This window comes from Pleurodeles waltl, chromosome 10 (genome assembly GCF_031143425.1).
Source record: "Pleurodeles waltl isolate 20211129_DDA chromosome 10, aPleWal1.hap1.20221129, whole genome shotgun sequence".
NCBI classification, from domain to species: domain Eukaryota; kingdom Metazoa; phylum Chordata; class Amphibia; order Caudata; family Salamandridae; genus Pleurodeles; species Pleurodeles waltl.
Window position 1 is genome coordinate 837220090 of NC_090449.1, and position 26618 is coordinate 837246707.

At 44.3% G+C, this 26618-nt stretch overlaps 1 protein-coding gene across 2 annotated transcripts in view; it reads left to right on the top strand.

Annotated features, from left to right (window-relative positions):
- CNTNAP2 (contactin associated protein 2) overlaps positions 1-26618 on the top strand; it is a 2759350-nt gene that overhangs the window by 2174183 nt on the left and 558549 nt on the right. For both annotated transcript variants that reach the window (XM_069211508.1, XM_069211509.1), the window contains exon 18: positions 5008-5244. In XM_069211508.1, coding sequence (XP_069067609.1) covers positions 5008-5244 — 237 coding nt within the window. The remainder of the gene's footprint in view (positions 1-5007; positions 5245-26618) is intronic.

Below are 26618 nucleotides of genomic sequence, written 5' to 3' on the forward strand. Positions count from 1 at the left end.
GAAATATGAAGCCACTTAGGACCACACAAGGGGGTCTTGCATGGCTTCAGAAATCTCATTTTTGAGCTGCGTTGCACATGCACCACTTTGTGTAGTGCGAGTGTGACGCAACTGGGGTCATAAATAGGCTCCTAGGTCTCTGTAATGAAAGTTGAAATCCTACAGTGAGGCAAAGTAGCAGGATGTATTTGAGGAAATCCTTTTGAAGCTGGCTAACCTTAAAGAGGTCCCGCTAAAGCTATTGATTTTAATGTGGAAAGTTCAGAGAGGAAAAAGTAAGAATTTCATGCCTAGGGAAGTCCTCTCATCTGCCGGATGCTTTTTGTGCCTTTGTCCAGTCAAAACGTCTATGCTCTGACTTTTCTCTTTGTCACAGCTCAGTATCTTTCAGTGGGAAAAGGCTTCAGATTGTATCTAAAGATGAGTTACACAGGGCCACATACTTTCTCCCCAAAAGCCCACTGAAACAGATGTGCTGAAAAGAGATGCTTCAAGCTCAGCAATGTTGCACCTTGGCCAGAACAGCTCAGGTTTTGGATCCCAAGCCTCTACTAGCTGGAAGTTAGAATTTTTCTAATTCCCACAGTTTTTCTATTTAGTGAAGTTAGAGACAGCTTGGGTCCCAGGACCACAGAGACAACATTTTGGGGTCACTCAGATGTGACTGGAGGGGGTATCTTCCCCGACACCTCTGGGATTGGAGCTAGCCTGGATGCAGAAACAAAAATTCACTTCTCCAGGCATTATCTTACATTTACTTGTGAAAGAGCAGGCATACCTTTTACAAGTTAATGAAGTTCATTATTCCACCCTAAATGATCTTCCTGCACCTCTCCTCACCTAGGCCATTGGTGTTGCTCTGAGAGCAGTTTTGTCACTTTGTTAGCAAGCACTGACAGGGCAGCTGCTAGCATGCTAATGCAGTTTAGCATTCAGAAGCTTCAGACAGAGAAAGGTTAACTTTCTAACAGTTACTTATCCTAAATATTTGTTTAAAAAAAAAAAACTTCACAATGGAATTGGATTTTGAATATGTATTAAAAATAGTACTTGGACTGTTTTTTCCATCTTCTACCAAACCCTAGAGAACAGAATTAATTTTTTAATACATGCTCTAGTTTTCCTTTTGGGACAGCTAGAGCCTTAAAAAATAAAAATAGATTTTAGGGTGGTGTCAATGTAAGTACATGGTAACATAATGTTTCTATATGTCCCACCTTTATTTACCATGCACCCTACCTAGATAGTAGTGACTTATTAATATTTGAAAGGAAGATTTTGCTCCTGACAGAAGGGTTATTTTGACTCAAGCAATCAGGCTACAATGCTAAGGATGAAGCCATTTTTACCTTTTCACAGTAGTGAATGGAACAATAAGGGCCTGATTAGGAGTTTGGTGGACTATTTTCACCGTCACACTGGCTACATTCCAGCCGGACCCATAAAGAGTTTCATGTTAGGCTGGTGTGGAGAAACCTAGGTTTCTGCTGTCCATCCTAGCGGGAACCAGGCAACAGCATTGTCTCCGACTTGTAACTGAGCCAGTGGCAATGCTGTAGCCAGTAGGGAGCACCAGAACCGTTGCAATGTTCACTGACTGCAAATCAGACAGTCAACATTGCAACAGTGCTGGGCGGGGGAGCCCTGCACTGCCCATTCCAAATGCATGGGCAGTGCAAAGGTCCCCTGTGGCCCCCTGCAACTGTTCCCTGGCAGTGTTACGGCCATTGAAAGGCTGGCGGAGAACAAGGTCGAAATCCGCAGGCCAGCACCAGACTGCCAGGATCCAAGATCCTGGCGGAGCTGGCGGTCGGACCGCCAGGGTTGTTATGTGGCGGTCGGACCACTGCATAGGCAGTGATCCAGATTGCCACTGTGAGTGTGGCAGTCATAAGACTGCCACACTCACAATGAGGCCCTAAGTGTTGCGGTCCACAGGTGACATGTACATTTTCATGCCATGTGTGTGTTTCACACTGTAAATTACAGCCTCATAGAAAAGTTAAATAAGGTAACTAAAAACTAACCAATTTCTACATATTTTAAGGGTCAGAGCACACACACTGGGCACTGGTCAGAGGTGCCCTAGAAGGCAGAGTCTAAACAGCAGCAGTGAAATTCAACAGAAAAAGTGTGTGGCCTTAAAAAAAAGGGGCATGTTCTCACATCAGTTATCTAGAAGGTGTGGTTTTATGCAATTTAATAGTGCCTCCTATTCTGGCATCAAATATACTTTCTCATATTCACTTGGTGGCACTGTGGGACTACCATCCTGAGTTCACTTCTCACTGTATTCAACCTTTAATTAAAGGGTGACTTTCCAGACAACATTTTCAACTATGAGTTCCACAATTTCCTCTAAACGGTAGCTGATTAGAATAAAGGATCACAGTGTTCTGCAGTTGTTTCCATGACTTAACGTTTACAAGAGGAAATGTAACTTTATTGGCTCTCAAGACAATCTACACACCAAGGTTTCTCTCCCCTGAGAAGTCGTTCTAGTGTTTGTTGGGTATTTTACTTACTTGGAAAGTCACAACAATAATGAGGAGTTTTACAAACTTTTACATATGCCCTAGAATTATGATCTTAGGGCCTTATTGGGACATTGGCGGTCCGCCACCTTTCGAGGTTGATGGGCAGACCAGCCAACCTACTGCGTCACCGCCTGGATCTTCGATCCCAACGGGCTGATGGCAGGTGCAGGTAGTAATCAGCGAGGGCAGCGATAAAGTCCGCGCCACCCTGCTAATTACAACCTTGTTCTCTGCCAGTCTTTTCATGACGATAACACTGCCAAGAAAAGGCTGGAGTAGAACATGTGCAGGGGGCCACACGGGGCCCCTGCACTGCCCATACTCATTACATGGGTACTGCAGGGTCCACCTGCACAGCACCCTCGAAATGCCCATTGTCGGCTGTTTAGACAGTGTGCATTTAAAGGGTGCTGATGCCCCCTGCATGAGGCAGCATAGCAACTGGCTCAATTATGAGCCAGCGACAATGCTGCCACCACTTGCCCACTGGGCTGACAGGTGGAAACCTTGGTTTCCGCTGGTCAGCCCAGTGGGACAGTAATAATGTGTCTGGCGGGGAGGTCTGAAGCAGGGCTTGTTCCCATCCGCCAAACTTGTAATAGGCACCTTAGTCTTTGTGAGACTAAACTCAAAAACTGCACTCAGAGAAACAAAGTATTATATGCACTTGTTAGTATCTATAACTGTGTTTACTATTCTTAATTTCATTTGATTCTACAAAATACATTTCTTGTCTCAGAAATCAAAATAAGCTGAAGTTTTATTGTCCTTGAGCTGGGTGGAGCACATTCCAGGAGGGCTGCTCCATTGACAAGGCTCGTGAGCACCTTTTGCCATAGTTTTACTTAAGACAATGGGGATTTTGAAGTGTGATTTTTTTGCACAGACAGCATGCTTTTTATTCCAAAGTGTTATACAATGCCCTGATGTTTTTAATTAAAATAACCTTTCCATAAAAACAAAAGGGTTCGAACTGTGTTCATGGAAATCAAGATGTAAGAAATGCAGTATTAACCCTTTACAAACTGTGTTTCTTCTGTGATTATAAAAACAGCTCTGTGGTGTATGTACGTCTGTATTTGCATCTGGTGTTCATATGGGTCTTAAGAACAATACCTGAATACAATTCCTATAATTGTATATACAAATGCATGCATTTTGTATGAAGCTTCTAACAAAACAATCCAAATGACATTCTGTACCTCTCTAAATAGCCCTGTGTGATGCCATAACGGTCAAGAATCATGGACTTACCTTTGTTGGTTGTAAAGTTTGTGAAAATGAATGAATTGTCCTGTGTTCCAATGTTTTTAGAGTCAGTAAAATGCACTTTCACTGTTTCTGCCATTTTGGTTAATTGATGCCAGAGGCAGTAACCTAGATGTAAAGCAAGAAGAAGAGCGCTGCACAAATAATGGAGTGATGTATGATAGGAGTGAATACAAGTACAAATACACATTTATGTCAACCTTTGTGTAGCTTGATTGATCTTGAGACTTTCATGCAGATTCACAAGGCTTTGGGCCCAAATAACCAGGGGTGTCCCCTCCAAGTGGGCAAGGGAGCGTTGCCCCACTTAGAAAAATGCCCCCAGGACAGAAAAATAAAATGGTAATTAACTTTGTGTATTACCATTTTTTTTCAGTGCCTGTCCTGAACCGAGTGTCAGGACGGGGTGTGGCAATTGCTGGGAGTGGCAGCAGGGAGCTGTGCACTTGTTTAAAGTGTGCATGTCCCTTGGCCGGCCGTCTTGCAATGGCCAGGCAGACATGCTCACTTTAAACAACTCTAACCCAGCCGTCCAAAGACAGCTGGGTTAGAGAAGGCACATGTCACCAGCACTCTGGTGAGCACTGGGAGAGCCCGTTCCCACCAATCCTGATGCTGCATTCATGCTGGTTACCAGAGCCAAGATTGGCTAGTGCAGTTTCCTGGCTCCCAGCACACGTTGGACCCAGGAGAGAAGGAGAGACGTCGAGAGGAGGATGTCCGTCCAAATGTAAGTGCATTTTTATTCTTGTATTATTATTGTACTCCACCAATTGACCCCCACCCCATTGTGAGTAAGAGCCAGCTGCTGCTGCAAATAACAGGATCATACGGTGAGTAGAGCTCTAGTCTTTTCAATGCATCACCTCTTGGAAACCACTAACATGAAGAGGATTCTATACAAGGAACATTGTAACATTCGTAGCAAGAAGCAGAGCTTCAGATTATGAAGTCACTCATATTCTACCTTCTTTAACAAAAGAGAGAGTTTAAAAAATAACCATTCTTTTCATCAAACACAATAGATAAACATGAATTGAAATCCTGTAACTTCAAAATTTAAGGGCCAGTAAGGAGCATCATTGCTATAGAGGGTCTCCACTTATTGTAGTTCATTTAATGAACTGTTTTTATCTCTCTATGTAAAAAGTACAGTGTAATTGTATCTAGAAAATAAATACTTTAATGTATTCCTGTAAAGGTGCTGCAGGAGGTCAGAGGGGATTTCTTGGCTGTATCCGCTCTTTGAGGATGAATGGTGCTACTCTAGACTTGGAAGTAAGAGCCAAGGTCACACCAGGAGTAAAAGCTGGATGCTCTGGCCATTGCACAAGTTTTGGAATGTATTGTCGGAATGGAGGCTCGTGTGTGGAAAAGTACAATGGTTACTCCTGTGACTGCTCAAAGACAGCGTATGATGGTCCCTTCTGCACAAAAGGTAATAATGAACTTTTACTTATCGGTCTTGTCTTTTTACCTTTTCTCCTGCTGTCTCATATACTGATGGTGATGCTTTCTTTAAAATGGAAGAGGCATGGCATTGCATGCAGCTGCATATCAGGCCACTGCACGTGAATCTAATTGATGTTTAGGAGATGGGCTGTACTTCTCATTGGACAAGGTGTTGTTAGTTTAATTGTGTGCTCTAAAGACGCATGATGCAGAGCAATAGATTTCCATCATTCATGACCACTTTTTTGCTCTCTTTCATACCACTTGCTAGTGCAATTTTTCCACCTAACCAACTGTGTTCAATATCTATATGTTTTTGCGGGATCAAGTTAAATGATTGTCCAGGTCCCTACACATTTGTGAATGTCATGAAAAGTCCTTTAAAACTAGAAAAAATCACAGGGGAGTTTATTGCCTAGTTTCTAAAACTGCCTTTTTGGAAAAGCTTCCAAAACTGTGTGCCATTCTAAGGGGGATGACCAAATATGCTTTATATTATAACCCCCAAAAAATCAGAGAACCAGGTATTTAAATATTATACATTTTTTGATTTCATCCCCGTCCCTGCTGGTGAAAGAGATGGAGATACAGTTTAAGGGGATCATTACGTCCCTGGTGGCCTTCAGACCACCAGGGTCAAGGTCGCAGTCTGACCTCTGTCAAAGCAGTGGTCGAACCGCTTTGGTGGCAGTCTGACTACCACATAATGACCGTGGCAGTTGTGCCATGGTCGGACCCCCAGCACTGCCAGTTTACCTCAATAGGAGGGACTGGTGGTGCTGGCGGTCATAATCCGCCAAGGCAGCATTGCAAGCAGCGCCGCACTGGGGATTATGACCCCCCTCTCCGCCAGCTTTTACATGTCAGTAGCACCGCCATGCAAAAGCTGGTGGAGACGGGGTGCAGAGGGTCCCATGGGGGGCAGCTGCACTGCCCATGCACTTGGCATGGGCAGTGCAGGGGTCTCCATGAGCAGTTCCGTCGCTCTGTTCACTATCTGAGTTGCAGGCAGTGAGTAGCGCAACCAGTGCTGGTGCACCCTACGCTCTGCAGCACTGCCCCCGCTCAATTATGAGCCAGCATCAATGTTGTAGGCTGTTTCCTGCTGGGCCAGGAGGAGGGAACCGCTTTTCCACCTGCTGACCCAGCAGGAAACTCCTAATAGGGACAGCGGAAGGGTGGCTGTACTGGCAGCAACCTGACCACAGGAGTTTGGCTGATGGCCTTTTCCTTCCACCAAACTCATAATGACCGCCTGATTTTCTTGTTTACCTCTGCTTTATAAATTCGTTTGAACATAACAGAACTCTGCTTACTTTGCTCACTTGGTTGAAAATCAACGTAAATGGACATTTGTCATTCGTTCCATGATTTTGCACGGGTTGGCATTAGCCTAGAATGTTGTCTTTATTTTTTTTTAAAGTTAATTTTGATTTCACGAAAATTAAAACAACATATTTCCATAAAGTTCAAATACATTTTCGAGAGCAAAATAATAATCAAGCACAGACAAAAACACTTAAGATTCATCTCAGGCATTATAGTGCAATTCTACTGATATGTTAAGCAAAAACATAACAATTGTAAAATAGTTCTTGCATTCAAGAAGTTTCTCAGTTCTTCATCTTTCGATGTATCAAGTATTTACTTGGGCGTTTAGTCGCCTTGTATCGTTATTGGATTGCTAATGATAGTGGTTAAATGTTGGTGGGTTTAGGAGCTGGTTTTGAACCGTCCCCTGTACATATGAGACAAGGAGTGATAAACCGCTCTCTCGGTGTTGTCAAATATGGACCTATTGATAAAAGAACGTTTATAATGAAATCCCAGGAAAAATGTACCTAGCCCCTGATTTTCCAAATTCACTTTTAAGGATTCCTACTCCTGTTGTTTTACCTTAAAACATCCGCTACACATACTGTTTCGAGCTGTGGTGTTTAACAGCTTTGGGTCTTAATTCCCTCAGTAGAGTGCAATAGCTACTAATTTCCGTTTTTCCATTGAGCCATCATGACGTAATTTTTTTTTGCCTACTATTGATCACTGTCATAAGTCTCCCTTGCCACAATTAAAAGCAACTGTAAATTGAGTACTGTGATTAATTAAAAATGTTTGAAAACCATTGTTTAGCAATGAAGCTCAATTTAACTTTAATTGGGCGATGATGTGATTCTTTTAGAGAGCCAGCAGTTTTCATAATCTTATCTGCTCAATGTTATCCTGCAGCTATGTTATTGACCCTTGAAATCAAATCGCACTGCATAGAGAAGTCTTGATGTCACCTTAACTTTTCACGCACTCACTATCAGAGTAAAATGGTAGCTCTGAATTTTATGTTCAAAGCCCCTCATTGTCATACTCATATTCTGCACATAATATGTATTAATGGGAGCCTACTGAAGCATGGGCTGAAGCTGAATTCCTGTCAGATATCTGGACCATACCTACGACATTGTTTCTAAGTTTCCATTAAAATTTCCTGTTTGCTTTCCAAAAAACAATAATTCTATTATGATGTGGGCCTATCCGCAAAGGCATTTTGGCGTATGTGGAGTAGTACTTTTATAGTGCTTATTTATGTGGTCTTATAACCCTTTGTGAATCGGGCCCAAAACATTTGAAATAGGAATAAAATGAGAGTATTCTGGGAATATTCATATGCATTCAGGACAAATATAAAGGGCTCTGACCTTTTTGCAATTTTACTAATAGGAGGTTGGACATTTTGGGACCAATTTATAAAGGCATATAAAGAGATTTAAAGGATAATGCCTGTCGTACCACCTTTCATGCTCTTATGGACGCCCAGCAGGATATGCTCAAAGAGAATTCCCAGGTGGTTGCACTTCTGGAAGACATCTAGGCCATTATTACTTAGTTTTCATTGAAAGTTCTAATTTCCTTTGCAACACAACTTTTCTCATGATGATATATTTATCCTTCATACTTGTCTCCTACTACATTTTTCCTGGAATCCCTGTATCCTTTGATATAGCACAGGGTATAAAAGTATTGTAACATGCTTATCACCAACTTGAGGGAGGTCAACAACATAAAATCTGAGAAGTGATTAGGGGAGGGAAAGGCTTTGTTTAACCTCATGTCATGTGCAATTCCTATTGGCAATTAGGTGGCCTCCATGTACAATATTGTAACCAAATATAATAGTAGGTGTATAATTCCCAGTCCCTTAGTTCTCAACATGCAATAGCCTGCTTGCCTTTTAGTTCTCACCATAGAATAGCTTGCTTACCTTATGAAAGGCTATGAAGAAACGTATAAATGATCAGTACAACAATGTTGATCTTTTCACAACGTCTGTCCGTTCTATCTGTGCCATAACATGTACATTATGTTTAATAAAGCAACCCATTCCAAAAAGAGGTAAATACCCTTCCTTTCCCACTAGTCTGTTAATTGTGCTTATAGATATGTGAAAAGACTACAGCTTGCAACTAACTAAGCTGCTAGTAATTCTCTGTCAGACATGTGGCAGACTGGGAAGTCTCTTTTATGGACAAGACAAATAGGTTACTCTCCATGACTCTGGAATTGTATGTGTATTGCCTGAAACTCTAACCACTAGGAAATGATTGCTAATCCTTAGGGAAAGCAATCATTGCTAAACTACATATACTATTGGGTCACTTTGTCCTAGATCGTTACGTCTTGGCTACTCTCAAATCAGAAATGTCAACATAAGCCTTTATAATATTATCAATACATTTTTATTTTGCCAGACACACACTTTGCTTTGATGGTTTGCATTTCTACCAGGTCAATGTGCATCATTGCAATAAGCATCTATTCCCAATCTAGTGTTACCATATTTACAGTCCTCTTCACAACTATCCTTGTATCAAACCCTACAACCACATTCTCATTCTCTAATCTACATGGAGCCATATCCAGTCATTTTTCCCCAACCAGATATTACTGTCTACTTTTACTACATTTTTATCTAATCATCTCAAACCTCCACAAAAAGTAATCAAATCACAGGCATTGTTCTTCTTCCATCGCTCAAGAATATTATTTGCTCTCACATCTGCATCACATTACGTGGCCTCAGTGTTTTGGGTAGGCAAAGACTTAGATTTGTTCTGTCAGGTGGATCCCAACCATGCCCAGTAGATGTCCCATGACCCTGAGGCAATCCTAAGTATACCAACTTACCAATTTGAGCAGGGAAAATGAACAGATCGTGTGCCATGAGTCTCTACTGATGTTACCAAAAGAGAGTGACAGTTTGCGTTTGGAACATACCAGTAAGACAATAGTATCTGTGAGAGACCCAAGGTTTTAGGTAGGTCCCCATTTTCGTTTCCCAAATAGAACACACACAAGAAATATGAAACATTATTGTATAAGGCTTTAGTTGAAGCCAATTAAATGCATAAATTACGTAAAATATTTAGAGCAGATATTAAAACAAATGCCTAAGTTAATAATGAGTGTTAGATTTGGCATCCTTGGCATGGTCTCCCCTAACTTTTTGCCTCTGTTTCCCATGTTGTTGATGTGTGCTGGACTCTGTTTTTGCTGTTCTTGTTACTCTGGGCACTTTACCACTGCTATATAAGGTGCTAAAGTGCAAGTGCTCCTATGTAAAATGTATGTGTATTTGGATTTCCATGATTGGCATATTTGATTTACCGGTAAGTCCCTAGTACAGTGCACTAGAGGTGCCCAGGGCCTGTAAATCAATTACTACTAGTGGGCCTGCAGCACTGGTTGTGCCATTCACATTAGTAGCCCTGTAAACATGGCTCAGACATGCTACTGCAGTGTCTGTGTGTGCAGATTGTAATTGCTAATTCGACTTGGCAAGTGTACCCACTTGCCAGGCCTACACCTTCCCTTTCCTTACATGTAGGACACCCCTAAGGTAGGCCCTAGATATCCCTATGGGCAGGGTGCAGTGTATGTTTAAGGTAGGACATATACTAATGTGTTTTATATGTCCTGACAGTGAAATACTGCCAAGTTCGGTTTTCACTGTTGCAAGGCCTATCTCTCTCATAGGTTAACATGGGCGCTGCCTTTAAAAATTATTAAAGCGCAGATTCCCTTTGAGAGCAGATAGACATGTGGAGTTTGGGATCTCTGAGCTCACAATGTAAAAATACATCTTTTAGTAAAGTTGGTTTTGAGTTTGTGTGTTTGAAAATGCCACTTTTAGAAAGTGGACATTTTCTTGTTTAAACCATTCTGTGACTCTGCCTGTTTGTGGATTCCCTGTCTGGGTTAGTTTGACAGTTGAGCTGTTGGCACCTCTCTCTAGACAGTGAGACAAGGGGAGCTGGGGTGTAGCCTGCATATCCTGATGAGCCATCAGTGCTAGGAGGGAGGGGAAGAGTCGTCACCTACAACTGAAAGGGCTGTGCCTGCCCTCATACATTGCAGTCTCCAACCCCATGGTGTGTGTCTGGGGCCTGGCCTGGGCAAGGCAGGATCTCACAAACAAGAGAGACTTTCCTTTGAAGTAGGCCTACTTCAAAGGCCAAAGTGGGTATAAGAAGAACACCCAAACCCCAGAAAAATTAGATCACTTCTGGACACCAAGAGGAACCTCTGCCAGGAGAATAGCTGAAGAGCTGAGGAGAAGTGCTGCCCTGCCTATGACTGTGCTTTGTGGAGCTATCCTACAGTTGCTGCCTGGGCAAGAGGACAAAGACTGGACTTTGTTGTGCATTCCTGCTTGTGAAGAAATCTCGAAGGTCTTGTCCTGAGCTTGCCTCCTGCTGTTGAAGTCTCAGGGCCATCAAAGACTTCTCCTGGCAGCACCTGGACTCTCCGCTGAGACTCCTGCCCTGCCAAGTGGTGCCCTATCCAGTTCCTGGGGCCTTGGAAGGTGAAGCTGGCAGACCAAGACTAAAAATCCACGTACAGACCACCGTGCGGGGAGAATTTCGACGCACCTTCCAAGACGTGGCTTGAGAAACGACGTGCCGCCAGCTTCACGGCTGAAAATCAACGCTCCACCTGCATCGCGGCTGGAAAATCGGTGCAAGCAACTGGAGAAATGACGCGCAACACCCGCTGATGGAGGCTGATAACGTAGCAACCCACACAGTGTGGTTTCTTGATACCGCGCGGCCAGATTTTCGATGCAACATCGCTGGGCACGGAAAAACAACGCACTGCTCTCCTGCGGAGAGAAGAAACGGCGCACACCAGCATGACCAGAGGAGAAGAAATGACGCATCTCTAGCCTTTTCCAAGGCACACTTGCCTGTGCATGTTATTTTGACTCTACCCAGGTACATTTCAATGCTAACAGTGTTTTTACTGTTTTCTCAAGGATTTAAGACTCTTTTGCTTTTGAAATTATTAACTTGACTTGTGTATGTTGGATTTTTGTCGTTTTGGTCTTGGTTTGTTTCGATAAATATTTCCTATTTTACTAAACCTGTGTTGTGTCATTTTGTAGTGTTTTCACTGGATTACTGTGTGTGTTGGTACAAATACTTTACACCTAGACTCTGAAGTTAAGCCTGCCTGCTTGTGCCAAGCTACCAAGGGGGTGTGCTGGGGTTAACTGAGGCTGATTCTCCTTTACCCTGACTAGAGTGAGGGTCTTTGCTTGGACAGGGGGTAACCTGACTGCCAACCAAAGACCCCATTTCTAGCAATGAGCCATAAGTAAATATTACAGACAAAGAAAATGCAAACAATAAATTAAATACAAAAATTCACTCTAAGTTAAATCCTGGCCAATAATTAGCATGGGATGGTTTGTCATCAAGAGGAGTGCACAGCATTAGTTGCAAAACTGATTTCTGAAGGAGAACATGGGCATTGCAGGGGCCCCCAGAGGCACCCGAAGTCCCCCTTACCACCAGCCTTTCCATGGTGGTGTTTTCCGCCATGGACAGGCTGGCGGTTGGGGACTCATAATCCTCAGGGCAGCGGTGCTTGCACCACTGCCCTGGGGACTATGACCGCCCGGCAGAAGCCTGGCAGTATGTTGGAGGGGCCAACGGGATGGCCGTGGCTATTGCACCACGGTCATAATAGCTGGCGGAACACCGCCAGCCTGTTGCCAGTGCTCCCGCCAGCTTACCGCTAGCCGCCAGGGTCGTAATGAGGCCCATAGTTTGCAAAGTGTTCGGATTATTTTGAAGAAACTCATTTTTGTTTCACCTAAAAGGTATAACTTCTCAGTCAGGTTGTTGATGCCATTTGCTTTTCTGACAGCTCAGAGTACATCTATCAAACCTGCAGTTCTGAATGTAATACGATGGTTGCTCATTAACTATGGTTTATGCATCCAAATTGATTTGAACATATATTCTCAACGGTTGTATATATTTTTTTCTAACTGGTAAGGATTAACCTGTAAGCAATAGAGATTTCCAATAACGTTTTGGAAGCTTTGCAGAACAAATTATTAATTGCCAATCAATTCGCGGTGGTTTTGTCCCAAAACGATGTGAAAAGATTATGCAACACTCTGTTCCTGGCTTGCTTGGAACTCCTGCAACTCTTTAGTTTCCGAGAGTGGTATTCTAGTCTAATAAGAGCGCAAAACCTCAGTTGTTAGAGAGCAAAAACATACTTCCACAAACACAAACTTGCAAACGAACTTCTGGTCCACCTACAACAACCTCCCTCTGCCTCTGAAGTAGATGTTTTAGTACTTCATATGGTTTAAAATTTCTTCTGAATGAGACCAGTACCTTTTTTCAAAAATGACTGTACTGGATCACTAGGTAAATGTGTAATAAGTAGGCAACATCCTTATATTACATAGACAATGTGTAAAATATGGAACCCAGTGATGCATCTTTCTCTTTGTTATTGCTTATTTTCATCAGATGTCCTGTTCCTAGGCTTTATTTAAACACATCTGAATGATTACTTGAGGCATTGATACTAGGCTGTCCTCTATGGGTTCCCCATATATGTTTTAACATATTCACATCAAAGTAGTTAATCATTTGACTACTAAATAACATAGTACATCAGGTACCTGCACCCCATACAATACAATAAAATACATTTTCAGGTAAAACTCCTGGCAGCACGCAAAAGTATATATCTTAAAAACCTTCACTAAAAGCTGAGACTTGTATCACTTCCTCAGCCACATGTGCTCCCCTAAAGATGTTTTTTATTTCCCTTATGCGTAAATCACACTAGCAACAAGAGTGAGAACTAACTCCAGCTAGGCCCTCTAACATGTTCATAATAACTTTGTCTCGTTAAAAGTGAACCTATGTCATGTATTGCATGTGAGCTGTCATCCCCTGCCTCACATATTGTTACTTTTGAAATGGACAGGAAAGAAATGTCTCCTCAACTTCCCTTTTGTCAAATGACTAAGCCTGTCGGTTCATGTATATACTGACAATTTACATGCCACACACTAGAAAACTTCTTGAATTTATAAAAAAAAAGTATAACTGTATGCCACCTTTGGTGGAAAAGAATAATCTGAAAAGATTGCATGTGAACTTTTGCGACCTAATGAGTTTAATAGTTATTTAGCACAATAATGTTTCAGCTTTTAAGCGTTTAAAAACGGTCAAAATCCAGATAATCAAATTAGGGGAAACCTGATTGCTAAGCCTAGAAAGAGAAAGGTCACGTTTAAAAGAAGTCAAAACAAATTGGAATACTATTACCTAGATCAATTTCTCGGGGGGGATAGCTTGCTTACCTTGTTATGATACCTTTTTTTTAAACTTTCTAAGGATAATACAGTCCATGCTTGGTTTATCTAGCCTTCTATAAAATGCAGGTTTTTCCAAAATTATAGTTGTGAAAAAATCCCACACTCCCTCCAACTTCTGCCTGGAAGAGATGCGTTTTAGGCAACAAACAGCCCTGCGAGACTATAGGTTTCTTTATTGGTAGGTTCTGGAGCCCTTTCCCAGAATCGATGAACACACAGAGGAAATTCACACTCTATATTTAAAAAGCTTTAATAACAATTAATGCCCTTGCTTAGTGCAGATTGCGTGGATACATGTTTCCAGCAAAATGAGCAGATTATTTCCAGCAATAGCTGAAATCAAAGTGAAAACAAACTGCAACACATTTGACAATATGTCATAAAATCCATTTTGAAATGTCCTCTCAGGGTCTTAGCACTAAGATAAACCTGCTGTGCAAAAAAACGCTTTGCTGTGAGTTTCTTATAAATGGTTGAACATACCTTAAAAAGAAACAATGTCTTTTTTTCCGATCTTCTACTGTCCAGACAGGACTCACAGGAGTGCAGATAAGAGACCAACAGAATGCCAATTCATAACCTTGGGGTGCGGGGGGGGGGGGAGTTGTAGCGCAGCATTTCCAAACTTACTGAACTCGTAAAGCCCTCATGCATATTATATTTGTGAATTCAATGTAACTACTTTTCAGACACTACATTGAAGCTTCCAATCTCGAGGATGCTTTTCACCTCTTGAGGATGCTTTTTATGCTTTTCACCCCATAAGCACTTCCTTTCATGCGATGAGCATCTCTGCTGCTCTGAGGAAGGACTCCTGTTTCAAATGACCATGTTTTTAAGGGTTTCTTTTCACAATACTATGTAGTTGGTTGTATAGGATTTTATTACTTTGCCCCTGGAAGATTAGATGTGAAAAGTGGCAATGAGGTGTGGCCATGTAGGAGGTCGAAGTCAACCAAGGAATGTGGATTGACTTTAGCCAAACACTGGTGCTCATGTTATAGTGGGCACTATATAATTATTTGCAACATGGGGAAATAGTGTACTAAATAAAAATCGAATATTTATTGTAATTTCTTTCATACTGATTTGCCAATGCACTGCAAATTTGAAGTGTATAGCTTTTTCTTAGCAGAGGTTAACCATTTAGTTTAAAAAAAAAATATGTCACACTCTATAAAGTCAAGCCTTTGCATCATTTTTCATCATAGCACAAATAATGATTTCCTCACATATAGGCTGACAGTCCACCTTTGGATAGGCCCAATATTATGTTTTCATTCTGCCCAGAAAGGCTTCTTCACAATTATTAGAAAAACAAATACGTTTTTCTCCTACGATCAGGCCAGGCATGTTTCTTTAAAGCACATTATGGAGGTAATTCCTCCTACTTTACCTCAACACATTAGGTCAATTTAAAGCATAGGAAAAGAGGAAAAAATGCTAGAAGCTCTTGCTAACAAGCAGAACCCCCACCAATCGCATCGTTAAAATAAATGAAAATCATGTTGGTAATTTTGTTTTACAAGTCAATGGAGTTGAGTTTAGAGATTGCTTGGGGAAAAACCACAACAGAATATGTAGATTTTGTGGCATTCTGATCCTTTTTTTGTAGTTTTTGCAGAATGCCCAACTAGCTTGAAGTAGGACATTATGACATTTTATACTCCCATTGGAGTATTCGGGATTTGCCAACCAGCTTCTTTTCCTCTGTAACTATCAGAGTCTGCAGTTGTGCATCACAGCCTGAGCATATACAAACTGTGCATGACAGCCTGGCAGACTTCTTCTCTAAGGCTAAGGCGTATTGATTGTGTATATTTTTACTTGTCAGTATGAGAGTCTGTAGGTCCTCTAGGCTATAGAACTGACAATGTAAATAAGTATACTCAAAGTGCGCATGCCTTGACCAGGGGGAGAACAATTAATCGAGGCCGATGAGCAGTTTATGCATTCTGAACACTAGTAGTGCGTGCTCTCTTTGAATGGATTCCTCATAGCTCACTAACATAGTGCTGGCTTCCAGCACTCTAACCAGCTGCAAGACGCAGAGCCACATTTACACCGTGATTGACAGCACAGGGCCAAATCAGACCCTGTGCTGTCATTTTCTTTATGTGTGACTGGAGGACTTGCAATACAGGAACATCAACTTGGTGTGACAGCTGTGTGTTCGATTGTACATTAACGCGACGTTAGAAGCAGAACAGTGCCATCTGGAAATAGTAGGTAAAATAAAAAACAAATATCAAATGCTGTGCGTGGGTATTTGTGTATGTTTGTCTGGGTGGTGAGTCATAGAGTGAGCAAGTGACAGAGTGAGAATGAGTGAGAAAGCAGATGTGAGTGACAGCAAGAGTGAGTGTTGGAGAGAGTCAATAAATGACTGAGTGAGTGAGTAGCTGACAAAGTGAATGATAGAGTGACTGACACTGAGTGAGTGAAGGATTGACTGAGAGTGAGTGGCAGTGAGAGAGTGAGGATGAGTGCAAGAGCATGCAATCTGAGAGTGGGCTAGTGGTAAGTGTCAGGCAGGGGGTTACAGGGCAGGCAGGACAACTGGGCTTTAATTGTGAGTGTTGAGGCTGTAAGCCCTCATGCTAAGGCTCTCAATTAGGGTCAAGTACAAATGTTTCCGCACTTGGCTCTCAGGGAAGAAAGGGAGAGCAGTCACAAGCTTCTTGGGGAGGAAGTGTAGGGGTATCTGAGCTTAGAGCTTGACTATTGGCAAATAAACCCAATAGAGTGAATGTCCAGCCCATTGCTTTCTTTTGCAGGAATAAAAATACTTTAATAATAGTTACAGTCAATACCACACCCTACAATATTCATCAACAAGTCAGTGTCACAAGAGTTGGCAGGCATTGAACCTATCCCGTTCCCTTGTATTGCCCCCTTACCCAGACCCCTTATCCCCTGGTTCTGGGCCCCCAAGTGCACTCTATGCTGGAATCGATGCTTAAATGACCAAAATACTGCAGACCATAATAAACTCCACAGCCAGGCTCACCTTCAACCTTCCGGCCCGCATTCACACCACAACTGCACTCATCGAACACCTGAGGCACACATAAAAGCCTTACACAAAACTGGCCTATTTTACTTCCACAACCGCATAACCTTCCACAAGCCTACCAGACACCTGCACTCAGGAAGACTCCTACTCATGATTGCCTCCGCCCGCATACACAGGACCAGCTCCAGCAGTCGTATTGTCTCCTACCTCACTCATAAAGCTTGGAACGACCTGTACCTCCGCATCAGAGCCTTTTCCTTAGTTCTCAAATTCAGCAGGAAACTGAAGATATGGCTCTTCACCTATCCCTGACCCTCACTCAATCCACACAGTGTATGCTTCAGTGCCAGGACACCATCCTAGCTGAACTTTGAACTATACAAGTACATATAACATAACATAGTGACTGAGAGAAATAGAGTAGTAGAGTGAGTGAATGAGTAGCAGAGTGAGAGTGAGTGACTGAGAGAGTTTATGATTGAGCGAGTAACTGAGAAAGACCGAGCATGGGAGTGAGGGAGTGAGGCAGGACTGAGATGTAGAATGACTTGGAGAGAGTAAGTGAGAGGGAGTTACTGACAGGCAGAGTGACTTAGAGCGACAGAGAGAGACAGTTAATGAGATTGAGAGATACAGCGAAGGCAGGGGTGTAACACAGGCCCCTGCAGCTCCTGCCGTACATGGAGGCAACCCTCTAAGAGGGCCCCAATCCTTCAATGGTGGCCCTATTCAAACCAAGAACAATGAATATCTGTGAGACTTTGGGGGCCTCATTACATATTGCAGGTGGGCCCCATCATTTTGAGTTATTCCATTGTGACTGAGTGACATGGAATGAATGAGTGAGTGATGGAGAGAATAACTAAGAAATAGAGACAGAGTGACTCAGAAATTGAATAACAGTAAAAGTGACTGAGCAAGTGAAATAAAGTGACTGCGAGATAGAGTGACGGAGAAGAGAGTGACTCAGAAAGAGAGAATGTCAGAGTGAGTGAGGAATAGATACAGTGACTGAAAGAGACAGAGAAAGTGACTAAAAGAGTGACTCAGAGATGGAGGTTGAGTGACTGAAAGAGAGACTGAAAGACATAAAGTGACATAGAGAGTCTCTCAGAGAGATAGTGTAACAGGGAGAATGACAGAGAGGGATTGAGAGAGCAAGATATAGGGCCTCATTTCGACTTAGGTGGTCCTTTCGTAAGACTGCCGCAGTGGCGGCCGCCAAAAGACTGCCATGTTGGCAGTCATCCGACTTCCATATTAAGAGTGGCACACGTAAGACCACCAAAAACCAGCAAAAAATCCAAGACCGCCAGGACACTGGAGGGTGAGGAATGCAGCGGTTACACCACCAGCACCGATACCCGACACAAATCAGCCCACCAGATTATGAGTCACAAATCACCAAAGCTATACTTCATGGTGGAATACCATTGGCGGTGGGAACCGTCGTGGTCAGAACCCACTACTGTCAGAACACAACACCATATTGGACAGTTTGAATACCCCACACCTGACACACATACACACACCCGACACACCTACTCACAGCACTATATAACATACCCCGATACAACTTGCAATCCTTTGCAACAAAAACTATCTTTACATACGCCAAGAGCAGGCAACAACAGACAGAGAGCACCTTTCCACCATAGGTACACACACACACACACACACACTACACATCACACACCAGCACAACTAACACACAACACATATAATGAGCACACACTAATCACGACAAGCACCCATCACACACAACGTACCACCCACACTACATCAATCACCCAACACTGCACCGTTACACACACACAACACAATGCCTCAGCTTAACCACAACCATATCCCCACAAAAGCACCCACGGTTCACAGACAACGAGTTGAGGGTCATGGTGGAAGAAATTGTCAGGGTAGAGCCACAACTGTTAGGAGCACAGGTCCAACAAACGTTGATTGCCAGGAAAATTGAGTTGTAGCAAAGAATCGTCAACAGGGTCAACTCAGTAGACAACCATCAATGCACAAGGGACGACATCAGGATGAGGTGGAATGACCTATGGGGGAAGGTACGTTCCATGGCATCGCGACACCAGATTGCTATGCACAAGACTGGCTGTGGGCCCCCACTTCCTCCCCCACAGTTCACATCTTGAGAGGAGAACTTCTTGGACATCCTGCATCCTGAGGGCCTGACTGGAATACCTGGAGAACTGGACTCTGGTAAGTATCCACAACTTCAATGTCACAAAGTTGTTGTGTCCTGCATGCTTCCTCATCACCCAAATACTCCCCATTTCACTTTGTCTCACTACACCTCCCAACTATTCACCTAATGCCCCTCTCCTGCATGCCACATATCCACTCAAATTAACTGCCCACACAGCCATTGGTAAAGGCATTAGTTAATACTATCACTACAACTCCCAAAATGCACTAGCCCATCTATGTGAAAACCTGGTGCAATGTCCAGCCATTTTGTGCGACATCTAGCAAGCCTGACTATTCACTCGGTAACAGTGCTGAACAGTCATGTGAAGTATCAGACAGTACCTGAAACCATCCACAGTGCTATATGTACTAAACCTGAAAGACAGCACCCAATATGGAGTATGGAACACATGTCACAGACTAGCATGTATCACCAAAGTATGCTGTGCAGCATCTGTCATTGTCATAGCTGGGAACCATGTTAAGATACTATGCATCTGACAGAGATAACCAAACACACTCCCTATATTTAACTCAGTATCTCACTCCTTCCACAGGTACCCCTGCCATTTCCACCATGGAGAGGATACCAGAGACTGCCAGCCCTCCTCAGGATGAAGGCCCCAGTGAGGACAACACACCTGTATATCTGGACAGTGAAAACCTACCTGGCCCATCAGGTACACCTGGTCAGTCTATGACTCCCTGCCTCCCCCTGCCCACATCAATCCCCCCGTTACCACATCACAGCCAACAGTTTGTCCCCAAACCTGTATCCCAAGGACTGTTCAAACTATTGTGTGCCCCACAGTACAGTGTCCTGAGTCGATCCATGACACCCCATACAATGAAGGTCCTGCTAACACTGGGAGTGGGCACACCTGGGGGCAGCAGGCGTGAGAGGGAAGATGTGGGCCAGATGAGGGGGCCCCCAAAGGACTCAACTGACCAGGAAACCATCTCCCAAATCCTGGGAGCATACCAAAGTTCCTAGGACAAGATGGGACAGACTATCACAATGTGGGGAAAAACAAAGGGCTGCAGAGGGAATACCACCAGTAGCTCATGCAGCAGTGGCAGGCCCACAATGCCACCATGGCCTCCATTGCAGGGGTGCTGTAGGACATCAACACCACCCTGCGTGGTTCTTCGACCCACCATCAGGCCCCTTCTGCTAGCAACCTTACTTCTGCCTGATCTACATCAGCAGCAGCTAGTGGGATGGAGGCCCTGCCAGGGGAACCACAGGCCTCAGACACTCCTCTCTCTGTAGCAGAAGAACCCCCCGCAAATGTGGATGTCGACCCAGACATTCGGCTGGAGCAAATACAAAGACCAAACCCACTGCCAAGAAGTGAACCCCACCTGATTTGTCTTCCTTGTGTGCCACTGAGACACCCTGTTGGGACCTGTGCAACCAACTGCTGTAGCAGCTACTCTGATGATTCAATCCACCATGATCTGACTCATCCCCTTTATGTCAATTTATGCACCTTTATTTTTACTTTCAATTGTATGATATACACAATAAATCACAATTGAACTCAGCTACTGCATATGTGTCTTTAATAAAACATCTACAACTGTCATACTTGCCAACTGTGATCTGGTGATGCCCCCTAATTCGAACAGGCAGTATAATGGACAGCAGTGGGAGGCCCCCTCAGCAGGAGTAAATAAAAAAAAACAATTATGTCCCAGGACAGAGATTAGAGGGGTAGAAATCCAGGGTCACACAAGAGTATAATCAGTATTCCAACCTGCAAAAAGACCATGACAGAGAGTACCATCAGGATGGAAGGCCTGATGCCACATAAAGCACATATGCAAGTCATAGATGTTGTGTTCAGTGTAGAATACCTCCTAGGCATGGACCCTCAGATATTACCACTCATCACCAGACACAGACTAATCACACAAATCATTTACGTGCCATCTGTCATGTACAACCCTCATGTCTGGAAGCATTTAGCAATGGCTAATGACTATGGGTGCCTCCGGCCATAGGTAGCAAAGGCACAGATTACAAACCACAGTCAGTGGGTGAAAGGACATGAGAACAGGAGAGTGCAGCAAACATAGCTCAATACTGGTCTGTCCATTTGAGAAGTGAATGCAGGTAACTGTAGTGAACACACATGTTAGAGCTGAACCACTGTTACGTTGCACCTTACATTCTATCAGTCAACTTCCACAACTCACACATAGGAATCAGACCACATTACACCCCCACTTATGAATCATGTCAGGAGGACTTTGTCATCAATCCACATCTGAATGTGGACATTCAAGCCTTGAAAAACCCCACTCTACATACCTGTCCTAGAGTCTGCTGCACCTTCTTCCTCTGGCTCCTCATCACTTACCATTTCAGCATTTCCAGTCACTGGTCCAGCTGCCTCACCCTCATCAGCTAGCAATGGTATCTGACGTTTCAGGGCTAGATTGTAGAGCATGCAGCAGGCAACGATGATTTGGCATACCTTTTGGGACGAGTAGAGGAGGGCACCTCCAGATAGGTCCTGAATCTTGCATCGCAGTTCCCCTTCCGTGGCAAGGTACCACACTGGTGTCAACAGCCAAGGAAGGTTTGGATAGCCAGAGTCACCTGTGTGCACAAATGTAGGGCTTGTAAAATAATAGGTACAGTGAATGGGAAGATTGTGATGACAGGTGCCATAACAGTTAAACATCTACGTATGCATACATACCAAGGAGCCAGGTCCTAGGTGTGTGTAGTCGTGCCATCATGTGTGGGACATTGCTGTTCCGCAAAATGTAGGAGTCATGTACTGATCCTGGAAACATGGCTGTCAATTGTAAGATGTACTGATCTGCCAGACACATCACCTGAACATTTATGGAGTAGTAGTTCTTCCTGTTCCTATACAACTGGGAGGGACCAGGGATACATGGTTTCCATCAAAGGCCCCCATCACATGAGGAATGTGTCCCATATAAAAAAAAGTCTGCCTTCACATGGGCCAAGTCTGCACATTGAGGGGACCTGATGTAGCTATCCAGGTGCTTTAAGAGAGCACACAGTACATCCTTCAAGATAAGACTGAACATTTGCTGAGACATCCCTGCTGTTAAGGCCACTTTATTCTGAAAGGAACCTGTGGCCAGGGAGTGTAGCACCTGTACAATGGGAGGGATGCAATAGGGATTGTGGATGGCTGACAAGAGATCTGGCTCCAACTGTGTACATAGGTCTATGATGGTCTGACGAGTCAGACGATATGTCTGGATTTATGCCTGTCTTCCATGGTTGCAAGGTCAACTAGTGGACGGTACACTGGTGGTTGTCTTAATCTCCTCATGGCAGGATATGTATGTTGAGAGGAGAGAATGTACAATGAGTAAAGCAGTTTGCACAAGTAAGCACCACATGGTATATTAGCTCACACCTAACACTATAGGGGAAGGTGTTGCCCTGCTGACATATACAATAATGACCATGGTTATGTGCATGTGACACCCTCATTGTTTCACATGTGAGTGGTATAGGACATATGTCACATGTGTAATTAAACATCTGTGGCCGATTGAGCTCTGCTGCACTGATCACACATTTATTATTAGAATTGTCCCATATATAGCACTCGCCTATGTGTCTCAGAGTATCTGAACATAGCTATCAACATTCATACAGCCTCAACATGTCATTGTGTCAAGTATGTCACAATTTGAAGAACTACCATGATGGCACAACATAGGGTTACACCACCATTTGGGTGAGTGTATGTATGGCGCACTTAATTAGGCTTATCCATCGATTAAAAGTGCACAAAATTCAGTCGCCTGTCCTGCTGAGGTGGACATTTGGAAGTGACCTAAGTCCGCCAACCAAAGTAGTCATGGAGGTAGGCGGTTGCGATTGCCGTACAACTTGTCATTAGTTAACATTGCTGCCTTTGGCAGACTTGGACCAATGGCAATGACCGCCAACGGTGACGGTCCTGTACGTGGCGGCCATGACCGCCATTTTCTGAAGCCTTGCTCACTTGACTCCTGACACTGTTGCTGGCAAGACCTGCACAACGCTAGCTGCTGTGTAAGGCCTCTGGGAGCCATCATGCCACATCATGCAGGTGATAGGGCCCCTGCCTTCACCCCAGAAGAACTGGAGAAGCTGGTGGAGGAGGTCCTACCCCTGTATAAACAGCTATGTGGGGCACTAGAGGAGCAGGTGAGCCCAATGGACCAGCCATATGCGATAGGGGTTGTGTGTGACGTTGATTCAGGCATGTACTGGTGAGGGAGTATATGCATAAGGGAGTAAGGGAGTATATGCATGCAGAGGATATATATTGAAGGTGTGGGCAGATAGGATGGGTATGTGTGCACTCTTGCTGTGACAGATGTGTAGTGTCCACTCCTATTGGTATGGTGCATGTGTGGATGACTTTCTCCTTTTGTCTGTGTCATCCATGCAGGTGAACGCCCATCAGAAGAAAAGGATCTGGCGTGCCATCGCCAAGCAAGTGCGGACCCTGGGGCTCCACAGCCCGTGGAACACCCATTGTCACAAGCAGTGGGAGGACCAGAGACGCTGGGCCTGGAAGACTGCGGAGGCCCAGCTGGGGATGTCCTCCCAATGAGGGAGGGGTGCCCATCAGAACCTGACCCCCCCAATGGCCCACATTTTGACAGTGTTCTACCCTGATGTGGATGGGCATTTGAGAACAGCACAGCAGCCACAATGGGGTAATTACTGACTGTATCGAGGTCACTGTATGATGTTTGCTGCTCCACTGTAACTTCTGTGACAATGTAGCAAGTGCAACGTGTATGTAGACTAGTGGACATGTGTAGTTCCTACCTTGTCTGAGTAATAGATGTGGCTTCATGGATTGCTATCAGTAAATTACATCTCCTGTATCAAGACTTCTTCATGTCTGCGTGTGGAGATGGTCAAATGACAATGCCACATGTTACTTCATTTTGCCTTTTCTATGGGCGTGAGCTTGTGTATCACCTTACCCATTGAGTATGACCTGGTCCATCCATCAGTAAATGAGCATTAGTGGCTCTAAGGTGTCTGTCCACTCCCATACGTAATTATCACATGTGTTTGCAACTGGCTGACTCTCATCTTTTGGTACAGGGACTATAGACATCTAATACTGGTACAGGTATAGACTCCATCTCATTTGCACCACAGATATGGCCTGTATAGGACTGTACTTATGGCTTAGTAGTTGTATCTCCATTGTTATTCATCTTCAATCTATGGGGCATGTGAAGGTAGCAACAGTAGGCTAAAATGATTCGGGTGTCTGATTTGGTATAATTGGAATCATCATGCATTTCTATGTGCTTAACTTGTGGGGATATGTCCTCCAATCCAAAGGGTTTGTTCTAGATGAGGTAAGTGGCTAGGCAGATTTCACAGTTGACAATACTCTATGGCAATGCCATGTGTGTCAATGCCCTATAAATTACAGTGCAACATAGCTCAGTTGCAGCCTACATCATGTCTCAATGTTACTTGAGGGCACATCTAAAGAAGTGGGACAGTGACTGCTAACCTTGGCCTAGCTGTAATTTTGACAGGATAGTATTCTCTTTGACTGGTGAAATGGTGATGTAATCTTTATGTTGTATCATCATTCCTGTAGCTGCGCTATGTAGCAGTGGGATATGTTGTGAGAGCAATGGCAGTCGTGTAGGTCCACATGTGCATAATATGTACATGTCATTTCCGTCTGACATGTGTGTTGTCTGGACTTAGGTACAGGTATTCACAAGTCAGGAATGTTGTGAGTGATGTAGGTTTGCTCATGTTGTGAAGTCGAACTACTGTAACTGCATGTCTGGTGGTATGGTAGGTGTCCTATGGTGTAATGTGTGGCTACCTGCACTCAGTTATTGTCTGTGGATGTATCATGTGTGCTATGAAGGCAATTGTAGATGCACATTGATGTATGAATTGTTGTGGGGTATATCTGTTAGGTATCTGCAGATCTTCCTCTGTGATTCGGTCAAACTAATCACATGGCTGTACCCCAGACTTGTATTCTACACATCAGATGTGATCTCTATGGGAGTCCAACTTGTAGCGGCTACATCAGTTAATGGATCCAATTGGCATTTATGTACAGTGTGCTAGGTCAGCCATGTTATGTGACTGGCAGGTGCTGTGTGGTCTGTGAGTATAGCTCCCCACCCAGTTCTCTGTGCCCGCTTACCTGGGAGGGTGGGTGTCTCCTTCACCACAGGCACCTCTGCCCCAGTCAGCCCTGCTGCCCTCAGTGAGGAGGCTATTGACCTCCTGGGGTTGATCTCTGTGGGTCATTCGACCATTGTGAATGCCATCCAGGGACTAGCAGCTCAAGTGCAACAGAGTAATGAGTTCCTGGAGGGCATTCATGGGTCACTGGCTGGCCTACAGAGATCTTTCAGCCTCTGGCCTCCACACTGATGGCAGCCAGTCACCCTTTGTCTTCCGTTTCCCCTCCACCTAACTCTTCCCAAACCCACACCCCTCTTTCCCGTCCCAGCCAAAGCACACAGACAGACAAGCATGCACCCACCTCAGCATCCAAGGCTACAGCTGACAGACACAAGCACCACAGGACCCACCACTGGCATGCACACAAACAACACCCACCTGCAGGCACACTAACATCCACTACCTGCACAGACTCCCCCACCACCTCTGCCTTCACAGACACTACACCCAACACACCTGCAGGCACTACACCAATATTCTCCAATACATCCACCACTCCAATCCTACCCACAGTCACCACAATAAAAGACCCGCAGACATCCATCCCAGTCACCACATCCGCAGACACCACAGTCACCCAAACACCCACATGCAGCACATCGTCCATACCTGCAGACACAACTCTAACAGTCGCCCATCCATCGTGGCATCTCCCAGCATCTCCCCCCTCCTCCCATGATACATAAACGCCCACACTTACCCACCCAACAGACACCCAGCACCCACAAGCATTCCTCCCACAAACATGCACCCAAGACATCCACTAAGACACTTCCTATAACCACTCCCTCTCCTTCTTCTCCCAAACCCTTTTGCCATGATCGTCCCTGTATATCCAAAAAGGTGTTTCTCTCAGTGTTTTCGTTCTTCCCTACTCCTCTCCCACCCCATGATACCCCCAAATACACTGTGTCCCTCCCAAAGTCCAGCCCTTCCACCTTCAAGTCCTCCCCTGTGCCCCCTGCTTGTAGCAATGCCCCTCCCCCTGCCAAGAAGTCGACCCCTCCCAAGTGTTCCTAGCCCTCCCCTAAACCTTTCCCTAAGCCCTCCTCTCAAGTCCAAGCCCAAAGACCCCCCTCCAAACCGAAGCCCAAACACCCCTTCACCGCCCGCACCCAATCCCCAAGGTGCCTGCCTGCACCATTCATGCCTCTACCCTATGGAGGTCAAATAGCAGTCAGGAGTCATGTGGGCGCATACTCATAGGCCATATGT